Source organism: Cololabis saira, chromosome 10, assembly GCF_033807715.1.
Source record: "Cololabis saira isolate AMF1-May2022 chromosome 10, fColSai1.1, whole genome shotgun sequence".
Taxonomy (NCBI): Eukaryota; Metazoa; Chordata; class Actinopteri; order Beloniformes; family Belonidae; genus Cololabis; species Cololabis saira.
This window is the reverse complement of record NC_084596.1, coordinates 16,735,379-16,751,023: the sequence shown is the minus strand read 5'-3', so window position 1 is coordinate 16,751,023 and position 15,645 is coordinate 16,735,379. Positions and strand designations below refer to the sequence as shown.

General features: G+C 40.5%; 1 protein-coding gene across 5 annotated transcripts in view; it reads right to left on the bottom strand.

Moving 5' to 3' along the window:
• Positions 1-12,002, bottom strand: part of LOC133452489 (enolase-phosphatase E1-like) — a 31,003-nt gene extending 19,001 nt beyond the window's left edge. For all 5 annotated transcript variants that reach the window (XM_061731834.1, XM_061731836.1, XM_061731837.1 and 2 more), the window contains exons 1-4: positions 11,796-12,002; positions 8,627-8,682; positions 3,165-3,322; positions 2,872-3,056 (exon numbers count right to left, since the gene is read on the bottom strand). In XM_061731834.1, coding sequence (XP_061587818.1) covers positions 2,872-3,056; positions 3,165-3,322; positions 8,627-8,682; positions 11,796-11,900 — 504 coding nt within the window. In that variant the 5' untranslated portion in view covers positions 11,901-12,002. The remainder of the gene's footprint in view (positions 1-2,871; positions 3,057-3,164; positions 3,323-8,626; positions 8,683-11,795) is intronic.
• Between the last annotated feature and the right edge of the window lie 3,643 nt (positions 12,003-15,645).

Below are 15,645 nucleotides of genomic sequence, written 5' to 3'. Positions count from 1 at the left end.
TTCAATCCGGCTCTGCAGAAACCACTTTATGATGTTGGAGAGCTGAAGGAAATACCACACGACTGAAAACCCTGTAAAATCTGCAGCCTTTCCTGCCGTCGGACACAAAGAAATCAGTGTCTCCTGCAGAACCACAATGGTCCGATCACACGGCGACAGAGACACACAGTCTGTCTGAAACCAAACAGCATTATCTGCTGCATCGGTGGGCCCAGATAAAAGCGTGCACGCACATACACACACGGACAGTGTAAGAGCAACAAAGCAGAGATACAGGACATGAAATGTGTCCAACTATCAGCGCATTAGCACACCGACTGGACAGCAGTTATGTGCGTTTGCATGAAGCTTCCTGCTGCAACGTCGGACTTTCTACCGACTCGTATCAGAGCAATCAACTGCTTTTCTGCATTTCTAACATCATGATGTCACTGATTGTAATAAAAAGAGAGCTGGTGAATGTGAAACATCTTGTTCCTTCAGAAAGCCGCTCCTGCAGCTGTTCTCGTCCTGACAGGTTTTACAAACTTGGCTTCGACGCGCCGCAGTTTCTCGTGCCACATGATCGAATCTCGGAGCTTAAACTGACTGAATTTTCCTCACATCTTCATGAAACTAGGAGGCTATGACTATTTTCTTCTCGTCTATTTACTGGCGTTATAATTAATTATATTTTCATGCATTTAATCCACATATGGAACTGTTTTATTTTTATAAAACTAACTGATGTAATGATTTAGAGAACTGCGGCTGTGTGTTACTGTTACTGAAACGAGGTTGATGGTTCATTTAAGAGACTTTTTTATTTTATTCAAGAGTTAAAACATAAAAGAAGCCATTAGGTGACAGAACAGCACATAAGAATAATGTATTGGTGTTAATAAATTATGAAGAAAAAAAGAATTGAGAGCCTCCTGTTTTCACAGGTGTGCTGTTGCTGGCGTCCCGCTCAAACCTGCTCCAGCATTTTCACATAAACTCAAGTCACAAATGTTTTGACGTCTCAGCCTGATCCAAACCAAACTTGCGGCTGGTCCAGGACATGCAGCTGAACGCGTTGCACTTCAAATGGGTCAAGTGTTCTCTACCTTTGGATGAGTCCCAAAACGTATGATTGCTACTTCCACAGTTGTCTAACATGTCATTGGTATTTGTCCCTGAAACGACCTCTCTGTGAGTCGGTACTTCCTCACCTCAGACCCACAACCGGCTCGGCCTGGTTCTGTTTAAGCTTCTTTTTTTTTTTTTTAAACTTATCTTTTTTAATGAAAATTCCATCAACAATTCAGGTTCTCAAGGCACTCCCTAAATGAACACCAATAATTTGGAGCCAAAATGAAAACTACACGCCTTCAAAAACACTGGCACCAAATCCAGTTCTTGTCCCTTTGTTCACAAATCAGTTAAAATAAATGTCAATGTCAGGTTTTACATACTTCATAAAGCAATTATATCATATCAATGTCCTTATTGTGCAGTGATGATGGTGGTGTCCTCTTGCTGTGCTCTATAATCTGTCAATTTTTCCCATTTTTCCTGAAATTGTGTCTCTTGTAATCGTAGTTTGTCATTTTTTCCCATTACAAATATTTCTTCCGCAGTGCTCAGCCACGGTCGGTGGATCTGCTTTATACCTTAACCTTGTTATTGCTTTTTTACTTGCCGATACGAGAACTTTAACAAGATATTCATCCTCTTTTTGTATTATATCTTGTGTCAATTTTCCCAAATAAAGTATCTTACAAGATTTGGGAATCGCGTATCCTATTATTTTTCCTAAACCCTGCCATATTTGATCCCAATATCCTATTATCTTCTGACAAGACCAGAAAATATGCATATGGGCCACATAGTTTCCAAAATTTGGCTGCTGGTTACATACAGTCTCCTTCCTAATGCTGTTTAAGCTTTATTTTTGTTAATCAAGCTTTTCTCCCCCACTTCTCCACCTTTGTACCTGCTCAGGTTGGAGGACTGGGCTGGGCTGTTTTAGGAATTAGATTAGTTTAGTTTATTTTCGGTCATGACACAAAAAAAATAAAAATAAATAAAAAACCAAGAATAAAACTGACAACAAGAAAACATTCAATTGTTCAAAGAAAACATAACAATGAAGTTTCCAGTATACAAATAAACAAATAACATCTAGACCGAAAAAGGGGTAGGCTGAAGAAAAGCTTATTATTTGCCTACCTCAAAAAGATTAATTAATTTAATAAAATAAAAGCAAAAAGTAAGAGAAAGACTGCCCGTAAAACAATTTGCCTCTGTAGGGATAACAAACATTCCTCAAAAAATAAAAAAGATTTTTAAAATAAAAGGTGTAGTCTACATGTTACCTTCATCCTTAAAAAAATCAAAGCAAATCACCAATTAAATAAATACCCAAATCAACATCAAGTCACTCATTAATTTAATATAAGGAAATCATCCTTCTTTTCAATGTTTTTTTAAATAAAGTTAAGGTTCTACATAATTTCAAATCTATATCTAATTTATTCCATACATCCACCGCTGCCACTGTAGCATCTCAGTTTGGTGTTGGTTCTGATTGTTGATTTCCTGTATATGCTCTCCCCTCTGAGGTTGTAATGGCTTTGTCTTAAATTTAACATATTTTGGATACAGTCTGGCAGCATGTTATTGTTGATTTTGAACATGAGCTGTGCAGTTTTGAAGTCCACCAGTTCATTTAATTTAAGCTCATTTGAATCTATAAATAATTGGTTGGTTGGGTGCTTGTATCCAACTTTGGACATTAAATAAGCTGCATGCTGCAACGCCCTCATGAACCACGCCGTCTATCAAAGTCGTCATTATCTGAAGACGGAGGGCTTGAAACCCGCTCCGGGTGATGAAGGAGATGCTCACCTCCTGCTCCAGGTTCGTCTGCTCCTCCTTTATCGTGTCTTCTTCTCCCTCGCTATCAGAGGAGTCGGATTTCTGGCTGTTCAACTGGCTTGTTTGGGTTTTATCAGCGGCGTCCAGCGGCTGCTCGGAGACGGGCTCAGCGTTGCTCCCTGCATGCAATGACTCACCAACATCTGTCTTGCACTCTGGAGGAGGAGAACAAGTCACAGCATCAGTAGTGATAAATACTAGAAGAGGGGAAATAAAACATCTGAGACTTGTGTCAACGGGGAGCCGGCGGAGGTTTGGTTTACCGAGGAGACGTTTGTCATCTGCTTCCTCTTCTACTGTGACTTTGGAGGGTCTGGTGTCTGAGGTCTCCTCCTCCTCGCTGGTGGAAGGTTCCGGTTTGATGGTCTTCTTCTTCACATTTCCAGGGTCGTCCGTCTCCTGCTTGGCCAGCGAGCACAGCCTTGCAAGGGGAAGAAAAACAAAAGGTAATTTCAATCCTCACCGTCCTCTGACGGACCTGCAGCCTGGATCCAGGACGAGAGGTCTAATGTGCATGACAGATTAAGAAATCTCAGACGACTAATGCGTCTGGATCCCTCCTCCAGACTCTCCAGGTTCCAGGTGACCCAAGATCAAATCTGTAAAGGTTTGACAGTCGTATGAACTTTGGGTTCCTCTTGCCCGGGTTTCAGGCGAGCGGCCCGGTGTGGGTCTGGACTGACACGTCCTGCGGTGGTTGAGGTATAGAACCCAGCCCACCTGGTTAACAGGTATTTGAAAGTTTCATCCAAAGACTGTCTGAACTTTGAACTCGGCCCACACGCTTTGGACCACGAGGCCCCGCCGCCTACCAAGTGAACTGTACGGATGTCAAAGAGCATCTTTTTACCAAATTCCCTGCTTTCATACTGTTATTTTTCCTTTAAACGTGTAAGATGTTGCTTCATTCGTCAGGATTTGCACTTCCTTGACTCCAGTAGAAGAAGAAATGAAACACACAATGTCGTTCTGGTTGCATTAAAAGGGAAAGTTCGTTTTTTTACAACCTGGACCTTATTTCTGGCATTTTTTATGGTCGTATACTCACCCAGGCAAGTCTGGTGTCATTTGGAGTCCTTCGGAAGATATTAGGGGTTTTTTTGCGAGCTGCTTCTCCATATAACGGTAGTGAACGGGGCACAGCGGGACACAGACGATGCAGCGTCTAAATAACACATTATTGCCGCGAAACTCGTTCATTTCTTTTATGAATCATTAGATCTGCTTCCAGGACCTGTTGTCTACATCCGGGGCTGTGTGTGTAACAAATAAATCAGTTTGTAAACAAGACCTTTGAACTCATGACGTCATCTCTGTGCGCGCACTCCGTCCTCCGTTCAGTGAGCTCTTCAGCCGTATACTCTGGCTCAAAACGGTAAGGACGTCCATCCTATTCAAAGTCGTTGTCCACAACCTCAGAATTTGACAAATATTCAGACATGTTTCAAATAACTAACAGTAAACTAACAGTAGCGAACTCCAGCTGTACACGGAGCTGTGTCTGGGATGCGCAATCATGTGTTATTTAGACGCTGCATCGTCTGTGTCCCGCTCACTACCGTTATATGGAGAAGTGGCTCGCAAAAAACCCCATAATATCTTCCGAAGGACTAAATGACACCAAACTTGCCTGGGTGAGTATACGACCATAAAAAATGCCAGAAATAAGGTCCAGGTTGTAAAAAAACGAACTTTCCCTTTAACTTTGCACTTATGTACCTGAAGTCGTGATGGGATCCACAATTCCCAATGAAAACGTTACCTACTGGGAGACGTGGCAGCCACACTGAAACTGCCCAGTTTTCTGGATAAATTGAACATAAAATGTGAACTGATCTTCTCCGAGTCCCTGTAACAGTCAGACACGATGCTCTTAAACTGATCAAATCCAAATATCATTTTTCACGCTATTGGACACACTCCCTAAACTTTCCCGGCGGGGAGGAAATACCTCTTAGTGAATGGTTTTGGTAGCTATCAGTAGATCTGGATCAGACCTGAAAAACGTTTCAACCTTTCAAGAAAACCAACATGATTAATCCCCAGAGGGGAGTCGACGCGCGACCAGTCCTCCACACAAAAAACGCACCAACTTATTTTCCAGCATATTTAAGTGAACTATTCTAAATGATCGAAGCCCTGAGGAGGTGAAAAAAGCCCGTTGTGATCTTTCCATCGCCATGGAGATGATGTTTTGATGTTGTCAGATGTGCCTTTTTAGTGACAAACGCTGCAGAGCACTCCTCCTGAACAAGTCGGGTTTGTGATGTCTTCCAGTTCTTAATCCTGGGTTCTTCATTGGCTCGTAAAGGACTCAGCGGTGCACCTTTGGAGTCACCTTGTCTAGATGCTTTTATGAAGACGAGCTTCAGAACTAAAGTGCACAGTCAAACTCCATTCAAAGGCTTTTTATCCAAGTGTGGACTGATGTCTCTGGTCAGCTACTCTTGACTGAACGTCTTCAGAGATCAACAGAATAGCCTTTAGAGGTGCAAATGATTCATTCATGGGTTCACGTACCTTCACCCCTGCTGTAGATTATATGTTTGATAAAAGAGGCTAAAAAACCTGTGATTACACGTGCATCATCATCTTAACTACGTGGCGTTTGTGTATAAGATCAGATCACATGTGATCTTAAATTAATGAAGAAAATCAGTCCCGTCCAAAATGTTTGCGTACTTTCTCCGCCGCTGCGTGATGTCAACCCTGAATCCTGCCATTAAACTTTATAGCTGAGACGTTTGTTTTGTTTTATGTATTTTTCAGGAGGTTTAATGAAATTCAGGTGCCGTTCAGACCAGATGTCTTAATCCCCCCACAGATTTAAAAGCTACTCTCTCTGATTCATTTTTCTCTCCACAGTTTATTGCTGTTTGTCTTGATGTTGATATAAAGTATTTGAATTGAAACATGCTTTGACATTTTCCATGTGCAGGACGGGCCGACCTGGAACAGTCCGCCCTGATTAAAAGTAAGGTGGACATCCAAATAAACTGTTTAGTCTACTTGGCTGTTTTATGGTTCATTTATTTAGCTGGTCCTATATTTCTCACTCATATCTTTGTTGTTTTATATGCATTTTTATTTATTTAATTCCAAATCCCTTTTTGCCAACTTGTTTTTAAATGCGGTCTATAATTAAATGTGACCTTGACCTCAGGTCGCGGTGGATGGAACAGGGATCGGACCGTTTTGAAGCATGTTGGAACTCACCAACTCTCTCCCTGATCGTTAAAGTAGATCTAATCAGAAATGGCCTGAAAAAAAAAAAAAGAAATCCTCACATTTAAACAAATAGTCAAATACTCAGCTGCTTCCGTTCGTACACATGACATCAGCGACCGCCGTGTAACTGCTGTAGTTGCAGATGTTATTTAGTTTTGAGCATCTGTTCAGATGTTGGATTGCAGGATATTTGTAGCCTTGATTGTTCAGTGGAACGACCCAAGATAAGCAGAAATCAGAACCAAGTCTTCTGATGGAAACCTCATGGGACGCGTGCCGGCTTATTATTCCTCTAGTAATTCGTGTGTCTCATGCCTGCCTGCATGGTCCCGAGTCAGGCCAAATTTTCATGAGATTCGCTGTTAAATTAGCATAAACATTGTTTTTAATTGTTACACGATGCAACTTTCTATTTATTGATTAATATCAGTCTTTGCGTCATTACGAAAAGCTTGTCTGAAAACAGCCAGCGACTCCCGTTTGTAGCCGGGTTCATGAACACGCCTCAGCGTTGGTCCCGTCAGGGTTCACGAGCAGCTTTCACGGCGCTACGTGAAGCTGCATTAAACTGATTTTAACGCTAGTTTATCCATCTGGAATATTAGGCATTTTTGGATGTTTTCAGTTTGAAAATTGCAGAAATAAATCTTGTTTGCAAGAGGTTCAAAAACACAGTTGTACATCTTAGAAATTCGGTTGACTGAGGCTCAACACCGGACAAGAGGTGCTGCTGAAATCAGGCACCTCTGCATTTATTGAAAAGAAAAGCAGCTCTGGGAGACCAATTAATGAGCGACTCATTTGCTGACAGAAATAGGATTTTCTTGAAAATAAAGCAAAAGGTAAACAGGTTTTGCATCCTAAATCTATAACTGTCTATAATGGTCTAAAGCAGCGGTTTTCAAACTGTGGGGCGCGCAGGTACTGCAGGGGGGGCGCGGGAAGACAGAGCGGAGCTGGAAACAGACAAAATGGAGACGTTTTTGACAAAGCCGGCAGGAGGAAAAGCAGGAGTCCACAATAAGCTGTCCACGAGATCTGCGAGGGAAAGCAAGCACACACAAGTCACTGATAGAGGAACTGATTGTGGAATAGGAATGGAATAGAGATGTGATTATTTGGAACCTGCAGTACAAATAGGAGTTCATGTCTATTAATATATGTTCATAAAATATAAGTAAAATATAAGGTTCTAAAAAAATTAAAATAATACTCAGGGAAGAAGGCCTAGTTTCAATTACTAGTTATTATTGTTAGTATCATAATTGTTGGTTGGTATTTGTATTAAAAAGTGCCATACAAATAAAGTTACATTATTATTAATTATTATTATTATAATTATTTCACAGTGTCACCGAATCATTTGCCAATACAAGCACTTTTGTTCATGTTCAATTAATAATACAATATACAATTATAGTTGTGTCTTATTATTAGTAGAGTAATGTTTGTACGATTATATACAATTAATTCTACCAATCTAGGTGGGAACCGTGTTAGGGTAGGGCTCGAAAATATTTCCAATTCCCCAAAGGGGGCCTGACTGAAAAAGTTTGAAAACCACTGGTCTAAAGCAAACGGGGGGAAAAGTTCGGTGCTTTATCAGAGAGCTGATGTCATCTATCTGATGCTTGTTTAATCCTCATCAGGATGGCAGGGATTCAGACCCCGGAAGGCAGCCAGAAACAACACACACAAAACGCACAGACACACAAATATACACACACACTCACAGTAACAACACACAGACTCACTTTGGAGTCGATGCACAAAGTGAATCAAACCCAAACATAAAAGAGATGTCCTTGTTGCTGACATCAGATCGTCCGTCCAAGTCCTTCTTGTTTCATTTCAGAATCTTCATAAGTGTTTTTTTCCCCAATCACAGATGTTTTTTGTTACTTTTTGTTGCTTGTTTTTTTCTGTTTTTCATTTAGCTCCCTTTTAAATATATCCCTGCTCACCAACGGCGAGCCTACAGCCTAAAGGAGGTGCCGCAGCTGTGGGAGCAGGACCAGCAGGTTCTGCAGCAGCCTGTTTCCTCAGGCCTTCAGCCTGCTCACTTCATTTTCCCTCAAATGAACAACAAGCTGCCAGATTGCACAAATACATACCTGCACTTTTAATCCTTCCGTTTACATCCTTATCTCTACCTATAAGTATGTTTACCGTTATAGTTTTCACCGGCTACATCTGTAGCTTTTATTTTCCGTTCACGTCCACAGTTCTGTACATATCCTGGTCACATCATTTATCTGCTCATCTTTAGTATTTGCTGCTATTTGTTCTGTAATTTTATAATCTTGTTAACTTGTTAATATATTTTTTAGTTTCTTAACCTTGCAAATATCTCTGAGCCTCGCAGCAGAACTTGGGCTCAGCTGCACTGGCTGTGTGTGACCAGGTCGTACAGCCACTCACCAAACCGCCCACATGCAGCACATGTTCAACAAACATCTTTACATTTATTAGCATTTCTAGACGTCGTCTGACTTACTTCATCCATCCGGTGTAGATATCGTGCAGGTTTGAGCTCTCCTCTGGTGTCTCCACCTAGTCAGAAGCAAAACATTCAATAATCCAAAAAGTATGATGCCTTTTTTTTTTTTTTTTTTTTAAACTTTTTTTAAACTTTCTCCACATTTTACAGATGTGCTGAGTGTTTTATCAAAGATTAAGACAATACTCCTGTAACCCAGCTATGGTGCCTTAAAGAGAATGATGATGCCAGGAGCTTCCAGATGTGAGCGCATGAAAAATATCCATGAAATCAAGAGTTTACGAGGAGCACAGACTGTTTACAAGGAACCGGACAAACCCTCCATGGTGGCACTCAGACGGGTTCTGCCAAGCCCAGTTTTGTCAGGATTCTGGAGCAGATCCCACACAACGCTGGCTAATCCAAAAACCGGCACACGTGAACAAACAAACGAGCTTGGCAGCTTGACGTAGTCTTAGTCACCACAACCAAGCTGTTCTAGCTTAGCTCCTGCTAATCTCAAATCTGTCCACCCTTCCTCATTACTGATGTTGGAACTGAGTTCTGCCAGGGCTCCAAGCACGCTCCATGGGGAACCCCCCACCGGTTTGGTCTGGAAGGGGGTTCAGCTGAAGCTAGAGGCCGTCTGGTGTGGCCCGTCAGTCGCCCCGGCCATGGTACCTCCCAAAGGCTTGAAACAACACAACTGGACGACTTCTTTTTCTTTCTCAAAGATGTTTCACCTCCAATCCTGAAGATTGTACGTTCAAAATTTGAACTGATGAAATATTCGGGACAGAAAGTCAAACGTCTTTGCGAGACATAACTTCCACACCGAGGCCAGCACAGAACTTAGAGAAGCTGCAGATCAACAACTGACCACTAGGGGCAAAAGAGAGTCAACCTCCACATTTACAGCCCGGTACAATCGATGGTTTTGGTCTCCGTAGCTGGATTTCACATCCAAGACAAATGGGTGAAATTCTTGAACCACATCAGATTACATTGTTTAAAGTAATAAGTGTGACTGGCGGATGGCTTAGCCAATGACAAGCGCATTGTCATTAGGGCTGGGCGATTTTGAACAAAAATAAAATCCCAATTTTTTTTCTCTGAAAACCCGATTTTCGATTTCGATTTTTTTGGTAAAACTACAAGAGACAATGGAATAAATTGTTTCAAATATTTTATCTTTATTTTTAAAGAAAAATAGCAAACAAATTTCCCCATTGGGAATGAAGTGCAATTGAAAGATACTGTAAATCCTCCTTGAGTTTAGTAAAGTGACAACTTTTACAATTTTCTTGACCAAACAAAGATGACTAGACGAGCTCTGTATGTAATGCAGCTAGCTGCACAAAAGGAAAATCGATTTTCCGATTTTCCTTTTTTTAACATCGTCTTGATTAATAAATTCGATTTAGATTTAAAATCGATTAATCGCACAGCCCTAATCGTCATGCTACGAAGATTCAAGAGATTGAAGATTCTTTACTTTTCATATTTCATAACAAGGAAATTACAGATGCTTCATCGCAGGTGCTGGTCCTATTATAAGTGCAAGGTAAGTAAAGAAAAGAAAATAAATATAAAGTGCAAGATAAGATAAGATTAAATATAAGATAAGATTAAAAAAAAGTATTTAATGCCTAGAAGATTTCCATGTGATTAGCTAAGCAATCAGCAGTTAGCACAATTCACAGCATAACAAGCCTTATTGTCTATAAATTAAGAAGGATTACCACTGTTTGGTCTTTATTCAGAAGCCCTTAAAATGGTTAGTTACTTATCATTTTTTGATGAACTTAAGTTGACAGCTACTTGTTTAACAATATAAAAACACGCCCCTTAAATATGCAGTAATTTGTGGCATTTTTATGTAATTTGACATGATCAAGTTAATATCTAATTCATTTGTCGTGGATGTGTATTCGAGCTTTGGAGAGCAATACTGTTTGTTTTTTTGTTTGAACCAGACTGAGAATATGTTTATTCCTGCAGTAAAGTTGGACATTTTAACCCCTTAAACCCCAGACCTCAATTTCAGGCTCTTGATAAACAAACCCTTTAAATCAGCAGCGCTCTGATTTTTATTCTAACGTGAGGATCAATAAAGATCGACTTGCTTTTGAAGCCCGCCCCTAGTGGTCGCAGGAGGTACTATGAGTTTTGTAACTTCAGTGTTGGTGACGGACTGGCAAGTATGTAGTGGGGTGTAGCCCCTCGGGGCGAAGGTGGATGTTTAAACACGAGGGATGTAGGACATTAAAACCACATGTTGTAAAGAAGGGGTGGGGGAAAAGGACACAAATAAATAAAGGAAATAGGGAAAGGAAAAATAATTTATAAAGGAAATAAATAAATAAATAAATCACTGAAGTCATCATGATTAATCATGATAATTATATTTTTAGGCAACAGTTGGAGCCTGAAATGTGAAACTCACGGACCACGAGACCTCAAGATTCACCGAGGCAAACGGAGTATTTATCCACACACAAAAAATGTTTTAATTTCCTGCTTTTCAGAAAACAACTGCAAAGGCATAGATGCATCTTGCCAGATTCAGATTGGACCGAACAAATAAAAGAGGTTGACAACTCGCTGACTCATCATTTCAGTGCTACACTTCACTAATTCACCTTTTTACTTATTACTAATGAATATATTTGATTTTAAAAAGATAAGATCTAATAAATCCTTACATCAGAACAGCATGTGAAGTTTCAACAATTCATGAAGCAATATTGAAGGTATCTGATGTAAGATTTATTTTCAGATCCTCTAATTAAATCAACGTAATCTCTGCAGATATAGGACATTTAACTCTTTAAAGTCCATATGAATGCAGTCAGGTTTTGGTGTCTCTGTGCAGCAGCAGGCCTGTTTTTAGGGAACTGAGGCTCCTGTAACATTATGTTCTTTTCCTGCAGGAGGCTTTTACGAGGAGCTGCACACAAATACACACTAACACACTCCCACCACAGCAAAAACACGCTCCCATCCCATTTATATTTCATTCAAGCTATTATATAACATGCAAAGTGCGCATGTCTGCTCATGATATAACACTAAAACTAGGATTTTAACTAATTTAACCTAAAGATAACAGCTGCAGAGCAAAGCCAAGTCTGCTGCAAATAAATCAGTTTGGAAGTGAGGGGAGGAATTGGAGCCAGAGGGTTACCTGTGTTACGTGTTGTTCCAGCACCTGGGCAGCTTTGCAGAAGCCCGTCACCTTCAGGTGCTGGTAGATTAAAAACAGCAGAGTCTCGTCCTCCGTCGAGTCCATGCTGTCCCGCCGGGAAACGCCGGGAAACGCGACAAAAAGTGGAATATTATTGACGCGTTAATAACAGTTCAGTTGACGCTCGCTATCCAGCGAGCGCACATGTGCGGTGATGACGCCCCCCGCGCAAAGCATCATGGGAAATGTCGTTTTCTGTTAGAGGACGTTACAAAACATCCAGTGTGAGGTGTTGCGTAAATATATACGTTTACATTTTTAATATTTATTTCTTCAAACAAGTAACATATATATATATATGTATATATATGTATATATATGTATACATATATATATATATATATATATATATATATATATATATATATATATATATATATATATATATATATATATATATATATATATATATATATATATATATATATACATATACATATATATGTATATAAAGAGAGAGAGAGAGAGAGAGAGAGATACAGATTTATATATATATATATATATATATATATATATGTATATATATATATATATATATATATATATATATATATATATATATATATATATAAACAAGTAAAAACAAGTAATATCTCTCTCTCTCTCTCTCTCTCTCTCTCTATATATATATGTATATATATATATATATATATATATATATACATATACATATACATATACATATATATGTATATAAAGAGAGAGAGCGAGAGAGAGAGAGAGAGCGAGAGAGAGAGAGAGAGAAAGATACATATATATATATATATATATATATATATATATATACATATGTATATAATAATAATAATCAACAATTTTATTTATAATGCGCTTTTAAAAGATCTCAAAGACGCTTGATCGATATCAACATCAACAAGTAAGCTTTATATACACACACACATATATATGTATACATATACATACATATATAAAGAGAGATAGATAGATAGATAGATAGATAGATAGATAGATAGATAGATAGATAGATAGATAGATAGATAGATAGATAGATAGATAGATAGATAGATAGATAGATAGATAGATAGATAGATAGATAGATAGATAGATAGAGATAGATAGATAGATAGATAGATAGATAGATAGATAGATAGATAGATAGATAGATAGATAGATAGATAGATAGATAGATAGATAGATAGATAGATAGATAGATAATTAGGTATATATATAATATACCTAGGTATATATATAATCATTTTGACGAAGAAAGTTAAGAAGTACATTTCTTTACATTTCTATTTTGATTTAGTAACTCTTTACTCTGAGTTGGAAAGTTGATATTTTCACACCAGCTTACAATTTCTGACTCTGAAAACATTCTGGGAATGTGTCGTTTCAGTTGTGGGACCCACGTTGGACACATCTGGTTCAGTTCCGGCACTTCCAAGTGCTACACGGCCAGATGCGTCCCAAGGTTCATGAACGGGGTCAAACTCTGGTTCTGGCTCATGCTTGGAGCCACATGTGGCCCAGATCTCCTACGCTACTTCTGACGTGGGATATGGCAAGTGTTGCGACGGTCAGGTATGACCAGAGGCCCAAAAAGTGAAGAAGTGGTCCTTGTGGGGAATATCAGCCCCGGTCTAGGACGCCACCGCGACCTTGAGTCTACGTAGTTCATCAAAGCCAAATGAAGCTGGAGATGTGGGCCGAGTTTGGGCCGAGTTTGGGCCAAACAGTATCTGCCATCTGTTTTTAGGTTACATGAACAATTACCTGAACAGTCTCTGAACACTCACCTGACTTCTTGAATCGCAGCAACCTTTGTGGAGTTTTCCCGTTTGGTAGTAATAATAATAATAATAATACATTTTATTTGAAGGCGCCTTTCTAGACACTCAAGGTCGCCGTACAATGGTTAAAAAGCTAGGGGGTAAACAAATACTCAAATTAAGTTAAAATACCACGACAACGACACAGTGCAAGTGGGTTCAGAGGGAGAAGGCAGTTCTGAACAGGTGGGTTTTCAGTTTGGATTTGAAGTGAGGGAGTGAGGTGGTGTTCCTGAGATCCGGTGGTAGGCTGTTCCAGAGACGGGGAGCAGAGCGGCTGAATGCTCTGCTCCCCATGGTGGCAAGACGGGCAGGTAGAACAGTCAGGTGGATGGAGGAGGAGGAGGAGGATCTGAGGGTGCGTGAGGGCGTGGCGACGTGGGGGAGGTCCGACAGGTAGGGAGGGGCAAGGTTGAGGATTGCCTTGAATGTTAGGAGGAGGATTTTGAAGTCAATTCTGTGTTTTATTGGAAGCCAGTGGAGCTGTTGTAGGACGGGGGTGATGTGGTGGATGGATGGGGTCCTTGAGATGATGCGGGCAGCTGAATTCTGGACTAACTGGAGTTTGTGAGTGACACCGGAGAGGAGAGAGTTACAGTAATCAAGGCGAGAAGTGACGAGGCTATGCACAAGAATAGAAGTGGTGTGGGGGGTGAGGGATGGGCGGAGGCGGTTGATGTTGCGCAGGTGGAAATAAGCAGACCGGGTAATGTTGTTGATATGAGAATGAAAAGATAGGGTACTGTCGAGGATGACACCCAGACTCTTGACCTGTGGGGAGTGGGAAACAGTGGAATTGTCGATGAGTATAGGGAAACTGTCGGTTTTGGATAGTGTTGATTTAGAACCAATGAGGAGGACCTTGGTTTTGTCACTGTTTAATTTTAGGAAGTTGGAAGAGAACCAGGATTTGATATCTGTTAGGCAGTCAACGAGGGACGAAGGTGGGAGGGTGGAGGTGGGCTTACTGGAGAGGTAGAGCTGGGTGTCATCCGCGTAGCAGTGAAAGCTGATGTTGTACTTACGGAAGATGTTGCCGAGGGGGAGAAGATAGATGATGAAAAGGAGGGGCCCCAGGACAGAGCCCTGGGGCACACCTGAAGTGACAGGGGAAAGTAGTAGTAACGGTGCCGTTCCTTGAAGCTGCACATCACAAGCAACCTCTGGAAAAACTATATGGTAATGTTAAAGTTAGGTTCCCTGAAGGTTTACCATCTTCAGGTTACCATCCTGATTATTTTGCAGCCTTTAATCAAAAGAAACTTAGAAATGACATAAAAATGAACATGACGTACCTTTATTTCTCCCACAGCTGGGATTCATAACGGCAAGACAGCAAGACCCAACCCCCAGCGATAAAAACAGAAGTGCCAGTATTAAAGAAAGTAATATACAGTACAAGAGTTCCCAAAGCATTTTCATTTGCTTCAGATGTTTAAATAGCTTTAGTGGAGTTACTAGGGGCGTGATTTATGTTTGGGTGAGTAAATGAAGGAGATGCAACAGCGAAACAATGTCTGGCTGCATTTCTGCACGCTTCCAGTGAGTCAGCACTCAGCAAATCACACACCACTCCTTTCATCACTTTGTTTGTTGGAAACTTGGCGCAGGAAGCGATGCCAACCACAGTAGCGCTCCGACCGAGGCCGAGTGTCCCACTGCAGTCGGAAATATCTGGGGAGAGACACACGGAGCGGCTGAGTGAAGCAAGTCAGAAAACATAGGAAGAATTTAAAGGGAACGCGGCCAGACCTTCCTCTGACCAGCATTTATGGTAGTTTAAAACAATATTGATCTATGCTGTCATCCATCTATCCATCCACGTTCTGCTTAAAGAATGAATTCATTCCCTTTAAATAAAAAGCAGGGACGGATGAAACAGCTGCAGCCTCGGGTCTGTCAAGTCTTGGTGTTGTGATTTCCTTCATCCAAATTCCTCCAGACTTCTGTACACCACTTGTGCTCAGGATCGGCCAGCGCCTTCGCAGGATGTTGCT